At 49.5% G+C, this 23,872-nt stretch overlaps 2 protein-coding genes across 2 annotated transcripts; both read left to right on the forward strand.

The window, feature by feature from the left end:
* Positions 1–14,151: 14,151 nt before the first annotated feature.
* LOC125540325 (stem-specific protein TSJT1) lies at positions 14,152–15,341 on the forward strand. The gene is made up of 2 exons (XM_048703934.2): positions 14,152–14,478; positions 14,555–15,341. The coding sequence occupies exons 1-2, from the start codon at positions 14,264–14,266 to the stop codon at positions 15,132–15,134; spliced, it is 795 nt and encodes a 264-aa protein (XP_048559891.1). The 5' UTR covers positions 14,152–14,263; the 3' UTR covers positions 15,135–15,341.
* Positions 15,342–21,272: 5,931 nt separating this feature from the next.
* On the forward strand, positions 21,273–23,098 carry LOC125540324 (E3 ubiquitin-protein ligase SINA-like 2). Its single transcript, XM_048703933.2, has 3 exons — positions 21,273–21,472; positions 21,592–22,046; positions 22,138–23,098. The coding sequence occupies exons 2-3, from the start codon at positions 21,630–21,632 to the stop codon at positions 22,816–22,818; spliced, it is 1,098 nt and encodes a 365-aa protein (XP_048559890.1). The 5' UTR covers positions 21,273–21,472; positions 21,592–21,629; the 3' UTR covers positions 22,819–23,098.
* Positions 23,099–23,872: the final 774 nt, after the last annotated feature.

Here is a 23,872-nt window from a genome sequence, read left to right on the forward strand (position 1 = left end):
GTCCGCGTCGGGGCCGCGTGGCAGGCGGCCACCTACCTCCCACCCGCCCATATCAATGCACACGAGCGGGCGGCCCCACCTGTCATCCGCACGTCGAACAGTCGTCGTCCTTCTTTAAGTGGGAAGCGTGGACGGATCATCGTCCACACTCCCCACGTCATCCCGCGGCCTCTTCAAAACCCGACAGCCCCAGTCCCAAACCCCACCCAACACCTCGCCGGCCGGCCGGCCGCAGCCATGGGCCGCAAAGGCAAGCACGACCGCGAGGCTGGTTCCTCATCGGGACGCCGCTGCGGCTTGCCATCGCCACCACGCCGGGCCCCCCGCGCCACCCGTCTTCTCCATCGTGCCCACGTCCGCCGGCGAGCGCGACCGACATTACGTCCGCTCATCGGTGTGCCGCCGTTATTAGGAGACGAGGACGCCGCTCCCCTGGAGCGACGTCCATCTCCTCAATAACTGGCATCTCTCCGCCGACCGGGTCCCGATCCCGCCGGTCCCGACGAGCGGCCGTGCGCGCGACAAGGAGATCGAGCGTCGCCGCCGCCTCCTCTCCGACGACCTCTTCTACGACCCCAGATACGCCCCCGACTTCGGGCTCTGGGACACCTAGTTTCGTGACGAGCACGACACCAGGCGTGCGTCGTTCTTCGCCGGCACCTCGACGGGGCCGCGGCGGCCAAGACAGGAGCGCGCAGCGCCTGCTCCCCAGGAGCACAGTCGTAGGCGGGTGCGCGGCGTCACGCCCACGCCGTCGCCGTCGCCATCTCCATCGCCACCACCACCTCCTCGCATGACGGAGGAGGAGGAGGCCCGTCTCATGGCGCGTGTCACGGAGGACTCCATGTACACGCACGATGAGCGGCAATGGGAGAACCTGGAGGAGATGACGGCCCGCTCTGCCGCCGGCGAGGTAGCCATCCCCGAGGAGGAGGAGCCGGTGGCTGCGTTCCAGCAGCTGCTGGCCCAGGGGTGGGGCTGGTCCTGCACTGCTCCGGAGATGGCCGCCGGCATGGGCGTGAACTGGTGCCCCATTCCGCCGCGGTCACCGGAGCGGGAGGCGTCGCCACGGGAGGAGGTGGTGCAGGCACCTTCGGCCGTCCAGCCCGCCCCCGTCTACCATGCACCGCCGGCCCACCTGTGGACGCCGTCGGCCTACGTCGATCTCGTCAGCGACGACGACGACACCGGCGGCCAGTGAAGACGGCGACGGCCACGGCACCGACAGGCGCGGCAGGAGCGCGCGGGAAGCTTTTTTTTATTTTGTTTTTATATGTTAATTATGAAACTGGGTCCTTTAAGTGGCCGTGAAAACTGGGCCGTTTTGTGGCCGCCCCTATATATGTTTTATGTTTTTTTTAAAATGTCTTTATTTATTTTTTTAGTTATTTCATTCTAGTTTTTATATTTTTTTATTCACGTCCACCCCAGACATAATTTGGGGTGCGGCCGCGCGGCGGGCGCACGCACAACCCATCTGATAAAGCCGGACACAGGCGAACCCATCGGCGCCCTAAAGGAACAAAATCCGATCAATCCGGACGTTCGTTTGGGATCGCGCGGTGGAGTTGGCCTTTTTTTTTCGGGGAACGGTGGAGTTGGCCTTACCCGTGCGCGTTTCATTGCACGTAGTCCACTGCAGCCGCAGCCAAGCAAACAAAATCCAAAGAAACAAAATCAAAGCAACGAATAGTAAAACCAAAAGGCTGACTCGTTGTCGCGCCGGACACGTGACCGCGACGACGTGCCCGGCCGTGACTGGCGCGCCCAACGGACACGGCTGGTACGTGCCTGCGCTACCACCTTATCCACGGATCGTGGCAGGTCCGACGCGCCGGTGACGTGTCCCCAGCGACCATGCCGCCGTGCCGCCCTTATCCATCCCCCACCCACCCAGCCTTGGATCACGCGCTTTCGGGCCCGCGGACCGCACTCGACGACGGTGGGCCATCCATGTCAGCGGCACCCACCATCCGGTCCGGCAAGCTTTGTCCAGTACGGTGGGGACGACGTGAGGGACAGTGCACGTGAGCAGTACGTTTTGCTCAAAAAAAAACGCGAGCAGTACGTGGCACGCCGGGCGCACGCGACGCGGCCCAACGGCCGGAGCGGAGCGGCGGACGGACGGACGGACGAGAGGAAGCCCGCGGTTGGGTGACACGCCAGGACGGCGACGTGCCGTGGAAGACGCAGCCGGTGCCGTGATAACACTGGCAGTTCGTTTCGTAAACCGCTGGCGCCGGACGAAACCGACGGCGGCTGGCGGCCTGCCCGCGGGCTCCATTTGGCGTTTCCTCCGCAGCGCCGGCGGTAATTGCCGCGACTCCTCCGTTTCCATCACGTGGAAGCTGTGAAGAGTAGTTTCGATAATTAATCAAACTGGGGGCGTGTGATGTGCAACGCTTCTCTTACTGGTACTCTGGAGGTTTTTTTTTAAGTTGTTAGAGCAACTCCAACGCAAGGATTCAAACGGTCCGTTTCGTGTCCGTTTCGATCACCTGTCCGCCTAGTGGACATGGGGCGGACAAGCCTTGTATCCAACGCACGTCGACCCAAACTCTCCGCGCCGCCCGCCCCCTCCTCTCTCCCTCGCGCCGTCCCTCCTCTCCTCCTCGCGGATCCCCTCCCCCGCGAGATTTTTCTCTGCTCGCGCCTCTGCTGCAGCCATCCTCTGCTCGCGCCGCCGTCCAGGCCTCGAGCCCCAGCGGGAGCGCGCGGAGGAGCCCTGTGCCGGTGGCCTCGCTGGGGCGTGGAGGAGCGGTCAAGCTGTTGGGTAATGTAGCATAAATTCAAAATTTTCCTACGTGTCACCAAGATCAATCTATGGAGTCATCTAGCAACGAGGGAGGAGTGGATCTACATACCCTTGTAGATCGCGCGCGGAAGCGTTCAAGAGAACGGGGTTGATGGAGTCGTACTCGTCGTGATCCAAATCACCGATGATCCTAGCGCCGAACGGACGGCACCTCCGCGTTCAACACACGTACGGAGCAGCGACGTCTCCTCCTTCTTGATCCAGCAAGGGGGAAGGAGAGGTTGAGGAAGATGGCTCCAGCAGCAGCACGACGGCGTGGTGGTGGTGGAGCTGCAGTACTCCGGCAGGGCTTCGCCAAGCACTATGGAGGAGGAGGAGGTGTTGGAGAGGGAGAGGGAGGCACCAAAGGCAAGGGTATGAGGTCCTCCCTTCCCCCCACTATATATAGGGGGCCTAGGGGGGGGGGGCGCCGGCCCTAGGAGATCCAATCTCCTAGGGGGGTGCGGCCAAGGGGAGGAAACCCTCCTCCCCAAGGCACCTAGGAGGTGCCTTCCCCTCCTAGGACTCTTCCTTTAGGGTTTCCCCCACCCTAGGCGCATGGGCCCTAGGGGAAGTGGCGCCCCAGCCCATTTTGGGCTGGATCCCTTCCCACTTCAGCCCATGGGGCCCTCCGGGATAGGTGGCCCCACCCGGTGGACTCCCAGGACTCTTCCGGTGGTCCCGGTACAATACGGGTGACCCCGAAACTTGTCCCGATGACCGAAATAGCACTTCCTATATATAATTCTTTACCTCCGGACCATTCCGGAACTCCTCGTGACGTCCGGGATCTCATCCGGGACTTCGAACAACATTCGGGTTACTGCATATACATATCCCTACAACCCTAGCGTCACCGAACCTTAAGTGTGTAGACCCTACGGGTTCGGGAACCATGCAGACATGACCGAGACGTTCTCCGGTCAATAACCAACAGCGGGATCTGGATACCCATGTTGGTTCCCACATGTTCCACGATGATCTCATCGGATGAACCACGATGTCAAGGACTTAATCAATCCCGTATACAATTCCCTTTGTCTAGCGGTACGATACTTGCCCGAGATTCGATCGTCGGTATCCCGATACCTTGTTCAATCTCGTTACCGGCAAGTCTCTTTACTCGTTCCGTAACACATCATCCCGTGATCAACTCCTTGATCACATTGTGCACATTATGATGATGTCCTACCGAGTGGGCCCAGAGATACCTCTCCGTCACACGGAGTGACAAATCCCAGTCTCGATTCGTGCCAACCCAACAGACACTTTCGGAGATACCCGTAGTGTACCTTTATAGCCACCCAGTTACGTTGTGACGTTTGGCACACCCAAAGCACCCCTACGGTATCCGGGAGTTGCACAATCTCATGGTCTGAGGAAATGATACTTGACATTAGAAAAGCTTTAGCATACGAACTACACGATCTAGTGCTATGCTTAGGATCGGGTCTTGTCCATCACATCATTCTCCTAATGATGTGATCCCGTTATCAACGACATCCAATGTCCATGGTCAGGAAACCGTAACCATCTATTGATCAACGAGCTAGTCAACTAGAGGCTTACTAGGGACATGGTGTTGTCTATGTATCCACACATGTATCTGAGTTTCCTATCAATACAATTCTAGCATGGATAATAAACGATTATCATGAACAAAGAAATATAATAATAATCAATTTATTATTGCCTCTAGGGCATATTTCCAACAGTCTCCCACTTGCACTAGAGTCAATAATCTAGTTCACATCGATATGTGATTAACACTCAAGGTCACATCCCCATGTGACTAACACCCAAAGAGTTTACTAGAGTCAATAATCTAGTTCACATTTACCATGTGATTAACACTCGATGAGTTCTGGGTTTGATCATGTTATGCTTGTGAGAGAGGTTATAGTCAACGGGTCTGAACCTTTCAGATCCTTGTGTGCTTTACAAATCTCTATGTCATCTCCTAGATGCAGCTACCACGCTCTATTTGGAGCTATTCCAAATAACTGTTCTACTATACGAATCCAGTTTTACTACTGAGAATAATCTGGATTAGTGTCAAAGCTTGCATCGGTGTAACCCTTTACGACGAACTCTTTTACCACCTCCATAATCGAGAAAATTCCTTAGTCCACTAGTTACTAAGGATAACTTTGACCGCTGTCCTGTGATCCATTCTTGGATCACTCTTGTACCCCTTGACTGACTCATGGCAAGGCACACTTCAGGTGCGGTACACAGCATAGCATACTGTAGAGCCTATGTCTTAAGCATAGGGGACGACCTTCGTCCTTTCTCTCTATTCTGCCGTGGTCGAGCTTTAAGTCTTAACTTCATACCTTACAACTCAGGCAAGAACTCCTTCTTTGACTGATCCATCTTGAACACCTTCAAGATCATGTCAAGGAATGTGCTCATTTGAAAGTACCATTAAGCGTTTTGATCTATCCTTATAGATCTTGATGCTCAACGTTCAAGTAGCTTAATCCAGGCTTTCCATTGAAAAATACTTTCCAAATAACCCTATATGCTTTCCAGAAATTCTACGTCATTTCTGATCAACAATATGTCAACATATACTTATCAGAAATTCTATAGTGCTCCCACTCACTTCTTTGGAAATACAAGTTTCTCATAAACTTTGTATAAACCCAAAATCTTTGATCATCATCAAAGCATACATTCCAACTCCGAGATGCTTACTCCAGTCCCTAGAAGGATTGCTGGAGCTTCGCATACTTATTAGCATCTTTCAGGATTGACAAAACCTTCCGGTTTGTATCACATACAACCTTTCCTCAAAAAACGTCGAGGAAACAATGTTTTGACATCCTATCTGCAAGATTTCATAAATAATGCAGTAATCGCTAATATAATTCCAACAGACTCTTAGCATCGCTACGAGTGAGAAAGTCTCATCGTAGTCAACTCCTTGAACTTGTCGGAAAACATCTTAACGACAAGTCGAGCTTTCTTAATGGTGATACTTACCATCATTGTCCGTCTTCCTTTTAAAATCCATCTGTACCTAACAGCCTTACGACCATCAAGTAGTTCTTCCAAAGTCCACACTTTGTTTTCATACATGGATCCTCTCTCGGATTATATGGCCTCGAGCCATTTATCGGAATCCAGGCCCACCACCGCTTCTCCATAGCTCGTAGGTTCATTGTTGTCTAGCAACATGACTTCCAAGACAGGATCACGTACCACTCTGAAGTAGTACGCATCCTTGACATCCCACGAGGTTTGGTAGTGACTTGATCTGAAGTTTCATGATCACTATCATAAGCTTCCACTTCAATTGGTGTAGGTGCCACAGGAACAACTTCCTGTGCTCTGCCACACACTAGTTGAAGAGACGGTTCAATAACCTCATCAAGTCTCCACCATCCTCCCACTCAATTCTTTCGAGAGAAACTTTTCCTCGAGAAAGGACCCGATTCTAGAAACAATCCCTTATTGCTTTCGGTTCTGAGACAGGAGGTATACCCAACTGTTTTGGGTGTCCTATGAAGATGCATTTATCCGCTTTGGGTTCGAGCTTATCAGCCTGAATCTTTTTCACATAAGTGTCGCAGCCCCAAACTTTTAAGAAATGACAGCTTAGGTTTCCCTAAACCATAGTTCATACAGTGTCATCTCATCGGAATTACGTGGTGCCCCTTTTAAAGTGAATGTGGTTGTCTTTAATGCCTAACCCATAAACTATCGTGGTAATTCGATAAGAGACATCATGGTATGCATCATATCCAATAGGGTGCAGTTATGATGTTCGGACACACCATCACACTATGGTGTTCCAGGCTGTATTAGTTGTGAAACAATTTCCACAATGTCTTAATTCTGTGCCAAACTCGTAATTCAGATATTCATCTCTATGATCATATCATAGATATTTTATCCTCTTGTCACGACGATCTTTCAACTTCACCCTGAAATTATTTGAACCTTTCAATAATTCAGACTCGTGATTCATCAAGTAAATATACTCAACATCTACTCAAATCATCTGTGAAGTAAGAACATAACGATATCCACTACATGCCTCAGCACTCATTGGACTGCACACATCAAAATGTATTACTTCCAACAAGTTGCTTTCTAGTTCCATTTTACTGAAAATGAGGCTTTCAGTCATCTTGCCCATGTGGTATGATTTGCATGTCTCAAGTGATTCAAAATCAAGTGAGTCCAAACGGTCCATTTGCATGGAGTTTCTTCATGCGTATACACCAATAGACATAGTTCGCATGTCTCAATCCTTTCAAAAATGAGTGAGTCCAAAGATCCATCAACATGGAGCTTCTTCATGCGTTTTATACCGATATGACTTAAGTGGCAGTGCCACAAGTAGGTGGTACTATCATTACTATCCTATATCTTTTGGCATGAACATGTGTATCACTACGATCGAGATTCAATAAACCATTCATTTTAGGCGTAAGACCATTGAAGGTATTATTCAAATAAACAGAGTAACCATTATTCTCCTTAAATGAATAACCGTATCGCGATAGACATAATCCAATCATGTCTATGCTCAACGCAAACACCAAATAACAATTATTTAGGTTTAACACCAATCTTGATGGTAGAGGGAGCGTGTGATGCTTGATCGTATCAACATTGGAAACACTTCCAACACATATCGTCAGCTCACCTTTAGCTAGTCTCCGTTCATTCCGTAGCTTTTATTTCGAGTTACTAACACTTAGCAACCGAACCGGTATCTAATACCCTGGTGCTACTAGGAGTACTAGTAAAGTACACATCAACACAATGTATATCCAATATACTTCTATCGACCTTGCCAGCCTTCTCATCTACCAAGTATCTAGGGTAATTCTGCTCCAGTGGCTGTTCCCCTTATTACAGAAGCACTTAGTCTCGGGTTTGGGTTCAACCTTGGGTTTCTTCACTAGAGCAGCAGCTGAATTGCCGTTTCATGAAGTATCCCTTCGTGCCCTTGCCCTTCTTGAAACTAGTGGTTTCACCAACCATCAACAATTGATGCTCCTTCTTGATCTCTACTTTTGTGGTGTCAAACATCGCGAATATCTCAAGGATCATCATATATGTCCCTGATAATATTATAGTTCATCACGAAGCTCTAGCAGCTTGGTGGTAATGACTTCGGAGAAACATCACTATCTCATCTGGAAGATCAACTCCCACTCGATTCAAATGATTGTTGTACTCAGACAATCTGAGCACAAGCTCAACAATTGAGCTTTTCTCCCTTAGTTTGTAGGCTAAGAAAATCGTCGGAGGTCTTATACCTCTTGACGTGGGCACGAGCCTGAAATCCCAATTTCAGCCCTCAAAACATCTCATATGTTTTGCGACGTTTCAAAACCGTCTTCGGTGCCTCAATTCTAAACCGTTTAACTGAACTATTACGTAGTTATCAAAATGTGTATGTCAGATGTTCGCAACATCCACAGACGACGTTCGAGGTTCAGCACACTGAGCGGTGCATTAAGGACATAAGCCTTCTATGAAGCAATGAGGACAATCCTCAGTTTACGGACCTAGTCCGCATAATTGCTACTATCAACTTTCAACTAAATTTTCTCTAGGAACATATCTAAACAGTAGAACTGAAGCGCGAGCTATGACATAATTTGCGAAGACCTTTTGACTATGTTCAGGATAATTAAGTTCATCTTATGAACTCCCACTCAGATAGACATCCCTCTAGTCATCTAAGTGATTACATGATCCGAGTCAACTAGGCCGTGTCCGATCATCACGTGAGACGGACTAGTCAACATCGGTGAACATCTTCATGTTGATCGTATCTACCATACGACTCATGCTCGACCTTTCGGTCTCTTGTGTTCCGAGGCCATGTCTGTACATGCTAGGCTCGTCAAGTCAACCTAAGTGTTTCGCGTGTGTAAATCTGTCTTACACCCATTGTATGTGAATGTAAGAATCTATCACACCCGATCATCACGTGGTGCTTCGAAACAACGAACTGTCGCAACGGTGCACAGTTAGGAGGAACACTTTCTTGAAATTTTAATGAGGGATCATCTTATTTACTACCGTCGTTCTAAGCAAATAAGATGTATAAACATGATAAACATCACATGCAATCAAATAGTGACATGATATGGCCATCATCACTTTGCTCCTCTAGATCTCCATCTTCGGGGCTCCGTGATCATCATCGTCACCGGCATGACACCATGATCTCCATCATCATGATCTCCATCATCGTGTCTTTATGAAGTTGTCTCGCCAACTATTACTTCTACTACTACAGCTAACGGTTAGCAATAAAGTAAAGTAATTACATGACGTTTATGTTGACACGCAGGTCATAAATAAATTAAGACAACTCCTATGGCTCCTGCCGGTTGTCATACTCATCGACATGCAAGTCGTGATTCCTATTACAAGAACATGATCAATCTCATACATCACATGTATCATTCATCACATCCTTTGGCATATCACATCACATAGCATACCCTGCAAAAACAAGTTAGACGTCCTCTAATTGTTGTTTGCATGTTTTACGTGGCTGCTATGGGTTTCTAGCAAGAACGTTTCTTACCTACGCAAAGACCACAACGTGATATGCCAATTGCTATTTACCCTTCATAAGGACCCTTTTCATCGAATCCGATCCGACTAAAGTGGGAGAGACAGACACCCGCCAGCCACCTAATGCAACTAGTGCATGTCAGTCGGTGGAACCGGTCTCACGTAAGCATACGTGTAAGGTTGGTCCGGGCCGCTTCATCCCACAATGCCGCCGAATCAAGATTGGACTAGTAACGGTAAGCATATTGAACAAAATCAACGCCCACAACTACTTTGTGTTCTACTCGTGCATAGAAACTACGCATAGACCTAGCTCATGATGCCACTGTTGGGTAATGTAGCATAAATTCAAAATTTTCCTACGTGTCACCAAGATCAATCTATGGAGTCATCTAGCAACGAGGAAGGAGTGGATCTACATACCCTTGTAGATCGCGCGCGGAAGCGTTCAAGAGAACGGGGTTGATGGAGTCGTACTCGTCGTGATCCAAATCACCGATGATCCTAGCGCCGAACGGACGGCACCTCCGCGTTCAACACACGTACGGAGCAGCGACGTCTCCTCCTTCTTGATCCAGCAAGGGGGAAGGAGAGGTTGAGGAAGATGGCTCCAGCAGCAGCACGACGGCGTGGTGGTGGTGGAGCTGCAGTACTCCGGCAGGGCTTCGCCAAGCACTATGGAGGAGGAGGAGGTGTTGGAGAGGGAGAGGGAGGCACCAAAGGCAAGGGTATGAGGTCCTCCCTTCCCCCCACTATATATAGGGGGCCTAGGGGGGCGCCGGCCCTAGGAGATCCAATCTCCTAGGGGGGTGCGGCCAAGGGGAGGAAACCCTCCTCCCCAAGGCACCTAGGAGGTGCCTTCCCCCCTAGGACTCTTCCTTTAGGGTTTCCCCCACCCTAGGCGCATGGGCCCTAGGGGAAGTGGCGCCCCAGCCCATTTTGGGCTGGATCCCTTCCCACTTCAGCCCATGGGGCCCTCCGGGATAGGTGGCCCCACCCGGTGGACCCCCGGGACTCTTTCGGTGGTCCCGGTACAATACGGGTGACCCCGAAACTTGTCCCGATGACCGAAATAGCACTTCCTATATATAATTCTTTACCTCCGGACCATTCCGGAACTCCTCGTGACGTCCGGGATCTCATCCGGGACTCCGAACAACATTCGGGTTACTGCATATACATATCCCTACAACCCTAGCGTCACCGAACCTTAAGTGTGTAGACCCTACGGGTTCGGGAACCATGCAGACATGACCGAGACGTTCTCCGGTCAATAACCAACAGCGGGATCTGGATACCCATGTTGGTTCCCACATGTTCCACGATGATCTCATCGGATGAACCACGATGTCAAGGACTTAATCAATCCCGTATACAATTCCCTTTGTCTAGCGGTACGATACTTGCCCGAGATTCGATCGTCGGTATCCCGATACCTTGTTCAATCTCGTTACCGGCAAGTCTCTTTACTCGTTCCGTAACACATCATCCCGTGATCAACTCCTTGATCACATTGTGCACATTATGATGATGTCCTACCGAGTGGGCCCAGAGATACCTCTCCGTCACACGGAGTGACAAATCCCAGTCTCGATTCGTGCCAACCCAACAGACACTTTCAGAGATACCCGTAGTGTACCTTTATAGCCACCCAGTTACGTTGTGACGTTTGGCACACCCAAAGCACCCCTACGGTATCCGGGAGTTGCACAATCTCATGGTCTGAGGAAATGATACTTGACATTAGAAAATCTTTAGCATACGAACTACACGATCTAGTGCTATGCTTAGGATCGGGTCTTGTCCATCACATCATTCTCCTAATGATGTGATCCCGTTATCAACGACATCCAATGTCCATGGTCAGGAAACCGTAACCATCTATTGATCAACGAGCTAGTCAACTAGAGGCTTACTAGGGACATGGTGTTGTCTATGTATCCACACATGTATCTGAGTTTCCTATCAATACAATTCTAGCATGGATAATAAACGATTATCATGAACAAGGAAATATAATAATAATCAATTTATTATTGCCTCTAGGGCATATTTCCAACACAAGCGCCGGGGCGACCTGCTCCGGTGGCCTCGCGGTGGCGCGGGGGAGCGGCCGAGCGCGCGTCGGCGACCTGTGCCGACGGCCTCGCTGCGACGCGGGGGAGCGGCTGAGAGCGCGTCGGCGACCTGTGCCGACGGCCTCGCTGCGACGCGGAGGAGCGGCCGAGTGCGCGTCGGCGACCTGCGCCAGTGGCCTTGCTGCGGTGCGGAGGAGCGGCCGAGCGCGCGGTGGAGACCAGCACCGGTGGCCTTGCTACGGGCGTTGCAATCGCTGACATATGGGACCAGGGGCGGACACGAGCGGGCGACAGCGGTGGACGAGAGCGTCCGCTTCGTACCCATTTGTTCCCAGATTTGGGTCAGGTTTGGGTCGGGGACGGACAGCAGGCGGATACGGATGTCCGTTTGGGTCGTCCCGTTGGGCCAAGTTTTCTGTCCGGATGACCCAAACGGACAAAATGGGTCCTCCCATTGGAGTTGCTCTCAGTACGTGTATATAGCAGAATAATCCGTCGAATAAATGATCTATAAATTACGTTTAGTTTTTTTCCTCCCTCACTCGCATGACCGATCACACCTAAAAAATGCATCCCACATCTTTATACCTTAAATTAGAAACCTTAAATCTATATTATTACAGGTAACGCAACAATCTTTGAGTAGAGCTGCATCCGGTTCCGCTCCCTGCCCGCCTAGCTCCGTCAGGGCCATGTTCGGCGGCTGGCTACGCCCCTCAGAGTGTTGGTCCGGTCACCGGCAAGGTAGAGTAGGACATGGGACACGAGCCGGCTCACGGGACACAAGGCGCCGCCGCCTCCCATGCCCTACTCTTCCTCGCCGGAGCCCGGAACTCGTTGGGTGCCGGTGGACGTCAGATCGATGACAGACCCATCCGGAGACGAGCCGTTGACGTCCACATGATGCGGTTGCGGGGCCCGGACTGATGCGCCATACGGGGAGCCAAAGAATGCGACTCCGCCTCGCCGACGTCCACCGCCACGAGGGCTACCGCCGCCTCCAACGCCCAGTGCTGTACACAGTGGGCACGTCGTGCCATGTTCTCGTCGAACGAGCCCCATGGTGTGTCGCGATGCTCGGCGCACCAACAGAGGGGTTGCGCGTCCGCCAGCGTGTTTGGACGCCCGAAGGACCGCACGTCCTCCGGCGAGGCAACTACAGTTGGCCTAGCGCCGAATCCATGCACCATTTTGGGCGGACGCAATGGATTCCCGGTGGAAGGAGTCCGAGTGCAGCGGTGCACGGGTCTCCTCTCGGGCGCGGCGGAGCGCAAGCCGGACGGCTATCTCCTCCTCGAGGGCGCGTGGGATGAGCTTGGGGTCGACGGATCTGGAGGTGAAGGACTCGGATTCGCTGCCCGCCATGCCGGAGACGGACGGAAGGAGTCGGAAACGAGTTTGGGTGGCGGAGGGGAGTGGAGGGGAGGAGAGTGAAGTGGTTAGGGTTTGGTCCGGCGAGCAGATGAGAAGAAAATTATGTGAGGTCAGGGTGGGCCAGTGTGGGCTGGGTCCGACGTGGCGGGCACGCTCGGGTGCCCCTATATCCCTCTCATATTTGGATTGGATATGAGGATTGCCGGTTAACCCGGGCGTTTAAGGGACCGTCTGGGTCAAAAAATCATGACTGGACAATGACCGGGTGGCCCGCCCAGACGGATGAGGCGGGGTTGAGGCGCCGAGATGTACATGCTCTAATAACTCATTCTCTCTAGCAAGGCCATGGATCTGTCTCCCCCTCGGCTCCGACGTCCCATGCCGGAGAGGAAAATTCTAGTGTCTGGACTTGGGCTAGCAGTTGAAGTCTGGGTATTTTAGTCCTCGTTGCGAGGACTATAGACGGTTGGCATCTTTGAGCTGGTCATCCGAACTTCGGACATCCTCAAGTTGTCGGTAAGGAGTCGACAACTCTAGCGTAGACTCGTGTCATTTTCTTATGGCAACGAGGTTATGGTTTCTGGTTGTGCAACCACGAGTATAAGATCTAGTGTTGGGTGCTTCAGATTAATTCAAGCGTTCAACAATGATGACTTACTAAAGAAGGAGGCTGGTTCTTAGGGATACATGGATGAAAAGTTCACAGCTGACATCAACCAAGCCATGGCAGCTCTAGTGGGGTAGCAACGACAACAATGCTGCGTTCTGTCGACGGTAGTGATCATTCGATGGTTCAGAAACCACATTTTTTTTACCATGTTTGAAGTTTTTTACATTAGTCAATTTTTATAACAGATTTTGGTCTTTTTCATAAAAAAAATACTACTGGGGCTGCAACTTGGTAAGATTGGCGAAACCGTGTAATTTGCTTCATCACTTGCAGAGACAGAGTAACGATCTGCAGTGTAATTTACTTCATCACTTGCTAAGATTGGCGAAACCGTCGACAAGATGCTGCAACTTGCGACTTGCGACTTGCGAGCGCACCCACCCACCCACCGGATTGCGCCATCATCGCCTCCTCTCCTGGGGCTGGGGGAACCCAACCGGGGAAGGAAGTAGCACTCGTTGCTACTGCTGTCACGTCACGGTTAGCTGCCGGGTAAACTAAACTAGTACCGGAGTAGTACGTGATGATCTTATCCCCGCTACCTCACCCCGGTGAGCAATCTTTATCCAAACTCAACCCATTCCGTCCTTCACATCATCATCACCAGCACTGACTCCCGATCAACCCGATATTTCCGGCTCGTGCCATCCCAAATCGCTATAAAACAGGCGCCCATCTCCATCCTCAACCTCCATTCCATTCGCCATTCCCGTCCTCCTCTCCTCCTGTCGCCTCCAGAGCAACAGCAGCTCCAGCTCGAGCAAGAAACAAGTACTAGTTTGATCTGTGAACATGTTGGCCATCTTCCAGAAGCAGGTGGCGCACGCGCCGCAGGAGCTCAACAGCCCGCGCGGCAGCACCGCCAAGCCCAAGAACCCCGACGAGATCCTCCGCGACTTCCACGCCGCCCACCCCTCCGACGCCTTCTCCACCTCCTTCGGCGGCGGCGCCGCCCTCGCCTGCGTCGCCGCGCAGCCCCGCAACCTCGCCGCCGCCGGCTACCAGAGGTAACCACACCATCTCTCATCACCCAAATCGCTCCCAACAACAATGCCTGGAGACTAAGAATTTCTGTGTGCGCAGGATGTTCTGCGGGCTGGACGACATCTACTGCGTCTTCATGGGCACGCTGGACAACCTGAGCGCGCTGATGCGGCAGTACGGCCTCACCGGCCGCTCCACCAACGAGGCGCTGCTGGTGATCGAGGCCTACCGCACCCTGCGCGACCGGGGCCCCTACCCGGCGGACCAGGTGGTGAAGGACCTGTCCGGCTCCTTCGCCTTCGTCGTCTTCGACAACCGCGGCAGGTCGGGGTCGGGGGCGGCGGTGTTCGCGGCGCAGAGCACGGACGGCGGGGTGCCGCTGCACTGGGGCGTGGCGGCGGACGGGTCGGTGGTGATCTGCGACGACCGCGGCGTGGCCAAGGCCGGGTGCGGGCGGTCGTACGCGCCGTTCCCGCCCGGGTGCATGTTCCACAGCGAGGGCGGGCTCAAGAGCTTCGAGCACCCCATGAACCGGCTCAAGGCGTTCCCGCGCGTGGACAGCGAGGGCGTCATGTGCGGCGCCAACTTCAAGGTCGACGCATTCACCAAGATCAACTCCATGCCCCGCGTCGGCAGCGCCACCAACTGGGCCGCCACCTGGGACGACGCCGCCATCTAGCTGGGCTGGTGTGCATCACCTCGCCGGCGCCGCTCGCCTAGCTCGTCGGACTTCTGAATTTGGGCTTACCGCATTTTACTTACTTTTTTTCTTTGGCAATGTACATTCTGATCTGATCTGATCTGAGCCGTGTGTGGGCGTGGGCGCGCTGACACGTACGGTCGTTTGCTTGTACGATGGAGGAATAAGACTTTGCTTCCAGTCCAAGAGTGCTACTGAGTCGTCACTTGTTTTGAGCAAAATAAAAAATATAGTACAAACAAACCATGAATCTAAGCACATGCTGCCACAAACCATCCCTGTACTCGCACGCTCTCATAAGATACACGCAACATGGATCCTCTCAACTAAACTATGGGCGGGGTTGGCGGAAACAGGGGCACAAGATTTTGAGAGGAGTTTCATTTGGACATGTGGCTTCTGAGATAAAAAAAATCCTTACAATTACTAAGCTTCACCCGCAACCGCGTGGATTGGACATGTTTTATCATCCAACACAGGCCTGCATCTATCGACCGGCCCGGACGAGCTTTTTCCTGTAAATTGAAAGCAAATTGGGGGTTTCACCGGATTTCGGACCACGTCCACGTAGGACTCCGACAACCCCGGCCAACTCCGACCAACTCAAACCCCCTCCCCGACCCCATTCTCTTTCACTCTGCTGTCCTTCCTTACTTTGCATCTGCAACCCCTCCTTTGACGCCATTGCCGAACGTCCGCAGCCACCACCCATATGTATGCAACCGACGTCCATGGCGGACATCATGCACGACATGTGTTCGGTCAAATCCTTTTGAGTGTATTTTCGAACTTCCTATTGTTTTTTTAGAGTAAGAAGGATGGTGGAGTACTTGACCATGGTGAATGAGTTGTTGTGCGATCCGGGTTGGCCTTATTTGCAGACTTCATAGGCAGGACCAGAAGAGGGCTCTTTTGGTAGCGCGTGCATGGTCCGTTTCATGCGCAAAAGCACATTACGACCATTGACATACACATCATTCATGAACGCAATGTGAAGTCGTTAGCGTATCAATCATACACCATCCAAAACTCCGTCATGAAGTTTTATGGCGCGGTTGATCGGATAGAGGCAATGTGGCCATTGCACGCGGCAATCAGAAGATCGTAAAAATTGCTTCTTCTTTCTCAACTTGTTGATTCATTCATTCATTCACTCAGTGTTGCTTTACATGTTGTTGTGATGTACCACAAAGCAGAGTGCAGACCATTCACGCACATACATCGTTGGATGAAGCTCAAGGGGCAGTATATGTGGAACAACATGATCCATCCATGAAACACTTGTTGAACATTCGGTTAACCTCGTTGAATTTGAACAATTATTGTATAAACTTATTTGCATGCCATGTATGGATGATTTGTGCTATTTTACATCTAAACTTTGATAAATTCTATCGTGTTTGATGAAATTCATCCACTTAGTTGAAACTAGATTTAAAATGTATGCAGATAGCTTTGGATGGTCGGCCCGCGCATCTATGTAGGCGGACTGGTTCCCCCAATTTGCAGACGGATGCGGTGCCTGGTTTGCGGGTCAGCGTTGGAGATGCCCTAACAAAGCTTCACTTTTTTTCCTCGAAGTGGACCCTGCATGTAAGGGTATGGGCGGGTCGTGGGTCTCAAATAGCCGACATTCCATTAAAACACTTTAAGATAAAATAAAAACATTCAATTTTTTCTTAAATTTTCATACAAACTTTAAAAACTTTCTTGAATTTAATCATTGTACTTAATTTAAAAAATCTTCAAAAATATGAAGAAATATCCATGAATCTAATTTTTTCACAAGTTTATAATTGTGCACAATTTTTTAAAAATGGTCATGAATACAAAAAATCTTCACGAGTAAGGAATTTATTCAAAATTTTAAATCATTTTTGAATTTCAAAAACTGTTCATTAATAAAAAAATATCTAAAATCAAACAAGAAAAAACATGAAAGAAACCGTTAGAGAAAAGAACAAACGAAAAAGCAAAACCTTCTAAAACCGGACGGACCAGCCTACACAGCTACCCTAATAGCGCCCGCAGGGTCCGTGCTTATGCAAACCGCCTCTGTAGTACACACATGATGTAAATTGTCATAATTAGCTTTGGGAGAAAAATACAATTAATTTCAAAACCGAAGAACGGCGCAACAAAGCGCGCGTAACCTCTAGTTGTAGAGACTAAAACATGGGCCCATCAAATAAGACAAGATGCCTCAATCGAGGACCACTTTTATGTTTTTAGGAAAAAATCGAGTCACATAATTGGGTTGGGCACACGGTCATTTTGTCGAAGAAGCAAGGGAGGATGCAAAGTGATTTTCCTACAAATGCCAACAAGTCAAAACACAATAAGATTAAGACAAAACACCAAAACACAATGATATTATGACAAGGCACGGTGGATGACATAATTTGAGTACAGAACAAGAACACCTACATTAAACTTATTTTGCAAGTGAAGTTTTTCTATGGAGTTTTTTTTCCTCCACACCATTCTAGCTATGTTATCTGTAAATGACTTGCCGTTTCTATTTGGTTTCGGTCATACAATTGCTGTGATGCTTTGCGTTGTTAAAAAACCAGGTACTACTCACCCGCAAAAAAAAAAGGTACTACTCAATTCCTTTAACTTGTATACACGTTACTCTGAGTCCATGAGTTGGAGCATTGATAATCTTATCCAAAGAAAACCGAGTAATTTCATAAACAAAATGACATTTGAGGAGTCTAATATTTTAGAATTTGTACACACCTTAGTCATCATACAAATAATGTATATCTTGAACTTAATATGGAACTATTAATAAACTGTGAAACAACAATTGTATTCCATTCATATATAATAAAAAAATCAAGAGGTGGATAAAACGAAAATGATAAGATGTGACGCCATGTACCCGAAGATTCTAGAAGATCTGTCGTGCGCAGCACTTGCCAAACAGACATGACAAAGCGTAGCACCTGTCGACCAGATATGACTTGACGCCACCACCGAAGCTCCGTGCAAGACGAAGACGCTCCACCTCCTACCTCTATCTTCCGTCACAAGTGAAGCTTTCGTATGGAGGTTTTCCTCCACACCATGCTATCTGTAAATGATTTGTCGTTTCTATTTGGTTTCGTTCATAAGATAGTTGTGGTGCTTTAAAACCTCTACGCATGCATTTCTTTGAAGCTTGAACCATCCATAATACTTCTCAACGGCTTTTTCAATGGTCGGAAAAAAGACTTGTTTGCATGCGCCCACACATTTTCAGGTTATGGGCATGTTGGAGGTGGAGTTGGGTTTGGCCGGTGTCGGCATTGTTGGGTGTTTGCACGATTGTCCCTTAATCAATCGTGTGTTGTACGGTTTTTTGGCCTGGTTTCACATATAAACTTGGCCACTGTTTTGTTTCTCTTTCTTAATTAAATCGGCAGTGCACCTGCCTTGTACGTCAACTTCTTTTTTGCCCTCGGTCATGGTCGACAAATTTTCTTTGATTGCATGGGCGTGTGAAAAGTGGGAAGTACACCCTCCGTCCCAAGCTTGAAAAATGTTCTTATATTATGAGAAGGAGGGAATACTTGATTGCAGAGGAACCATTTCGACACCTCAACTCAAATCAAAGGCTTCTCATCAGTTCATTATGAATGTGCCATACACGCCAAAGCCATGAGCAGTAGCAGTCGTTGGGTCTCGTTTAGTTTGTGTAAAAGCAACAGTAGCCAATCTGGTCCCCTTTTAGTTTGTGTAAAAGCAACAGTAGCCAATCTGGTCCCCTTTTAGTTTGTGTAAAAGCAACAGTAGCCAATCTGGTCCCCTTTTACTAAGAGCATCCGCTGATGGCAAGTCCCACACCAGTTGAGCAAAGTTGGGTCACATAGTTGAGCACACGATTAAACAGGATGCATTCATCCACTCCCAATAGGATTTTGAAGCACTCTTGCCCAAGGCCATTTTGTCGAACAAGCGAGGCAGACTACAAAGTGATTTTCCTACAAATGCCAACAAATCAACTAATTTCTAATGTTTCGATATCATCTTGCAAAGTACATGCAATCGCCAGTTCTTTGTCATCAAATTCCAAACTCAACAACTCGACAAACGTTTCTAACATACTTCTAAATCTATTCCAAGGCCAAAACATGAAACTGGCGCATACATGCAGCTCTCCGAGTGTTTGTGCAAAAATATATGAAATTTCAAGTGAAATACATTAGAAATCCTACCATCGCGGTGGTTCGTAATATATGCCACATGGTTGGCCGTTGTCTCCCATCGCAAAAATGAATGGAAAAGAAAACGACACCAAAACACAATGAGAATATGACAAAGCTGTAGACGACATATTTTTACTAAAGAACAAGAACATCTACGTTAGACTTCTGTCGCAAGTAAATCTTTCATATGGAGTTTGTCCTCCACACATGCTATTGTAAATGACTATTTGGCGTTGTCCATATGTTAGTTGTGATGCTTTGTTTCGTTAACAAAATCAGGCATTCGATTCCTTTAACTTCAAAGACATGTTACTCTGAGTCCATGACCCGGAGCATTTGTTCTTTTGTCCAAAGAAAATCGAGTAATTTCATAAATAAAATGACATTTGAGGAGTCTAATATTTTAGAATTTGTGCACACGTTACTCATGTTACAAATACTTTTAAATACGAAACTATTACCTCAAATAAAAAAACTGATGTAACAATTTATGGGTCAACTTTGACACAACAACTGTTTTTCACTAGAAAGGCAAGAGCAGAAAAAGGGCCTTTTTTATATAGACGGAAAAGGACGCCCTTATCTGGCGATCATCAGCTTGGGGGTTGCCTCTCGCGAACGATTGGTTAGCTAGGGGAGGCACCCTCCAGCCAACGTTTTCGCCTGGTTCGCTCGCTGCCTCCAGCGCGACGCCGTGTTTGGGCCAGTGTCCCAATTAACCTTCTTTTCCGAAAAATGTCATCAATAAAAAGACACTAAAAGTTGCCACAAACTAACTTATGAAAAAAAGTGTCAGGCTACTATATAAAAGAAATGCCATCTCTCTAAATTTCATAAAATACACAAGTAAGTATGATTAAGAAAACATTGTATGAAGTACACAAATGAAAAATGCTATGCTAAAAGCTTTAAAAACTGTCATTCCTCGGGATAAAAATGCCTTCTCTTAATAAAAAAAATACCATCTTTAATATAAAATGCCGTCTCTTAATAATAATAAATTCCATCTCTTAATAATAAAAATGCCATCCCTTAAATAATAAATATGCCATCTCTTAAATATTAAAAATGTCATCTCTTAAAAATAAAAAGACCCCATCTCTTAATAATAAAAATGCCTTCTCTTAATATTAAAAAATGCCATCTCTTAAAATTAAAAATGTCATCTCTTAAAATAAAAATGCAATTTCTTATTATAAAAAATCTCATTTCTTAAATAAATAAACATGCCATCTCTCGAAATAAAAAATGCCACCCTCTTTATAAAAAATGACATCCTCTTTATAAAAAATGCCATCACATTGTTAATAAAAAATACCATGCACTTAGTAGTAAAAACTGCCATGCCATTAAAATTGAAAAACGCCATCCTCTTAAAAAAATGTCATGCTGCAAAAAACAAAACTGCCATCGGATTTTTGGGACTGAAAATATATGTGGCAGTTAAACCCATAAAAGGGCCTTGCGCACTGGAGGCCGTGGGTTCGACCCCCCACCTCGCCTCGTGATTTTTTGGAAGAAAAATAATACACACCCGTTCGCTATAAAGCAGCCGCGCAACGAACCATCCCACTGATCCTATGTAGCGTCGGTTCTGCTCCAAGATTCGTGCGACGGCAGGGAGGGCATTCGCTGCCAAATCCCCCCTGGCTGACGGTCGCCAGTTAGCATTTCCGACTATTTATGGGTCAACTCTGACACGCAAACTTTTTTTTTAGGGACCCCCTATGGCACAACAACTGTTTTTCCCTAGAAAGGCAAGAGCGATCCTAAAAAAAAAAAAGAAAAAGAAAGAAAGGCAAGAGCGGAAAAAGGGGCATTGTCTGGGCTAAACGGGCCACGCAGGAAGTGTTGTAGTCGGAGTCTCGGAGTGGGCCGCCTCCGGCACCGACTAGGCAGCCGAAAGAAAAATAAAGAGCAGGGCAGAAACCCCCACCGCTCGCCCGCTCCGATCCCCTCTCCTCTCGTCCCCCGACTCCGCGCCGCCGGCGAGGGTTTGCCTCGCGCCGCCCGCCCCCACGGCCGCCGCCGCTCCTCCTCTCCCCGAGCCGCGCCTGCCCTCGGCCACGGGCGGGCGAGAGCCGAGCCCCCTGCCGCCGCCAGATCCGTCGTCCTCGAGCTCAGGTAAGAAGGCCCCGTCCAATCCCCGCCCCTCGAATACTCCGTCACAATTCGGTAGTGGGATTTGTAGTGTGTTGATTGATTTCTGTACCGTTGTCCCGCGGCGCCGTCGCGGTCTGCAGGGACGTGCCCCGGCGCGCAACCCGCGGGGACGCCGGAGATGAGCTACAGCGGGAGCGGCGGAGGGAAGCGCCTCCGCACGTCGCCGAGCGAGGCGGACGGTAGCCCCAGGCGCCGTCGTGGGTCGCCGTCGGTCTACTCCCCTTCGCCGTCGCCCTACCGGTCGCCCTCGCCGCTGCCGTCCCCGTCGACCTACCGGTCGCTCTCGCACTCGCCGTCGCCCTGCCGGTCGTGGTCGCAGAGGCCGCCCAGCGACGACGATGCCGACGATCTGAGCCGCAGCCGCGGGTCGGACGACCTCGACCGGCACGGGCGGAGGCCTGCCTGGAGGCCACACGCGAACAAGGAGCTGGGTGAGCACGGGCGCACCGGCGAGTTCAGCGTCCGGATCGATGACTACGACCGCCTCTTCACCTGCAAGGCCTGCCGCCGCATGCTCTCGCCGCCGGTCTACCAGGTGACTTTCATTTGCAGCTGTAGCACAGTTTTATTTATCATTGCGGTCATAATCAACTCAGCCTTGTTCTTGATACATGGTGTGCGTGCAGTGCCCCTTCGCCCACGTCACCTGCTCGAGGTGCCACGAAGAAGTCGGGGACAACCGATGCAGCTGCTGCGGCAGCGGCAATGGCTATGGGCGCAACCGCGTCGTCGAGGAGTTCCTAGGCCGCATCCGCTTCTCCTGCCGCAACAAAGTGCATGCCTGTGAGGCCTTCCTTCCGCACCACGAGATGCGCGAGCATGAGCAGACCTGCCGCCACGAGCCTATCTTCTGCCCTGTCCCCCAATGCGGCTTCGCCAGCCGGGCTGTCGCACTCACGTCCCACCTCACCCTCCGCCACCACTGGGACACAATCAGGTTTCACTATGATGAGAACTTCCGGGCCTCTGCCTTCACGTCGACCATCTTCCAGAGCCGCGACGACGGCGAGCTGTTCTTCCTCGACAGCTTCAGCGAGGGCCGTGGCATTGCTCTGTCCATGATCTGCATCCGCCCTGAGAACGCCCGTGAGCAGGAGTTTGTGTATGAGCTGAAGACGCCGGTAGGCAACGGCGGCAGACGGCCCTGGCTGCAGATGCAGTCGACGGCGCGGAACACATCGCTGCGGCACGGGCTGGGGGAGAAGGAAAAGGTCTTCCTGCTGGTCCCCAAGGACTTGCCAGGCACAGAGGATGGCAACGTGGAGGTGTGCATCCGTAAGTTTGGCCACCAGCGCGACTCTGTATAGGTTAGGCGACCTTGCTTGATGGCGATACTCAGCTGAATTTTATAGGATTACTGCTAGTAGTAGATTCCAGTTCATTGCTGAATGTTGATGTTGAGGTAATCTGAATTTCATATTGGTGAACGCTTGGTCTGTTGTGGATTATCGGATTGTTGAGATGGGGAACTTAAGCACCGAACGTAAGCTCTGTTAATTGTCATTTACAGTATATGTAGATACTTGTAGGCTTTTATCTGAGTATGAAGATTTGTTTTTAAGATAAGCTTTGGTAGCTTCATTTTGATCTGGCCTTGCACATGTCGTTTCATCTCACGAATTCGTTATGCAGCGCGTCTCTGAATTTCATACTGATTGTTCATCCTGAAGTCCCATTGATTGTACCAGATGTTTCTCCGTTATCAGGGCGTATGCCATTTTTCTCTTGCTTTCTTTGGATGTCAATTGTGGCTGCATATCAAGAGCAGCTTGCAGGAGTAGTGAAGAAACAGCGACCCTGTCACACTGCAAATTAACCAGGGACTGGTTGCTGCAGTTTGTTCACCTGTGCTCATGTTACTTCTCCTTTTGCCAAGAGCTTGCTTCCATCTTATCGACACTTGCAATTGCGCAGTTTTGGTTTCTTTACTGTTTAGCTTCACATGAGGCACAGTAGGTAATACTTCACTATCTAACTCAGCTTTCCCGCATCTATTTTGTAGAGATGCAAGCCATGTCTAAATTTTGGCTCGTCGATGATTAATTGTCTTGTGATTGGTGAGCTTATGCTTGCAATAGGATCCGAACATCAGACAACAACAGAAGTTCATTATTGCAGCATCAAAGCTGCACTCTTGCAAATGCAACAATTGGACACAAGAAACTTGTGATTGCTACTGGGTCCTTCGTTATCATATACTGTACGTACCACTTAAAATATAGAGGCAACAACATATGATTGCCACGGGTCCCAACAACGTCCACGTCTTCTAGCAACAACACACATGATTTATAATTTTCTAAGAAGAAAACACTTCCGACTTTCTATCTAGTTGACCCTGAGGAAGGTGTTGAACTTTTT

The sequence above is a fragment of the Triticum urartu genome, chromosome 2A (assembly GCF_056163025.1).
Source record: "Triticum urartu cultivar PI428250 chromosome 2A, HENAU_Tu73, whole genome shotgun sequence".
Classification (NCBI taxonomy): Eukaryota; Viridiplantae; Streptophyta; class Magnoliopsida; order Poales; family Poaceae; genus Triticum; species Triticum urartu.

What these genes read in the sequence shown, in the direction of transcription:
- LOC125540324 (XM_048703933.2), top strand. Translation starts at nt 21,630, where the DNA reads ATGAGCTACAGCGGGAGCGGCGGAGGGAAGCGCCTCCGCACGTCGCCG. An exon ending in TCTCGCCGCCGGTCTACCAG is followed by an intron (nt 22,047 to 22,137) that starts GTGACTTTCATT and finishes GTGTGCGTGCAG; the next exon opens with TGCCCCTTCGCCCACGTCAC.
- LOC125540325 (XM_048703934.2), top strand. Translation starts at nt 14,264, where the DNA reads ATGTTGGCCATCTTCCAGAAGCAGGTGGCGCACGCGCCGCAGGAGCTC. An exon ending in GCCGCCGCCGGCTACCAGAG is followed by an intron (nt 14,479 to 14,554) that starts GTAACCACACCA and finishes CTGTGTGCGCAG; the next exon opens with GATGTTCTGCGGGCTGGACG.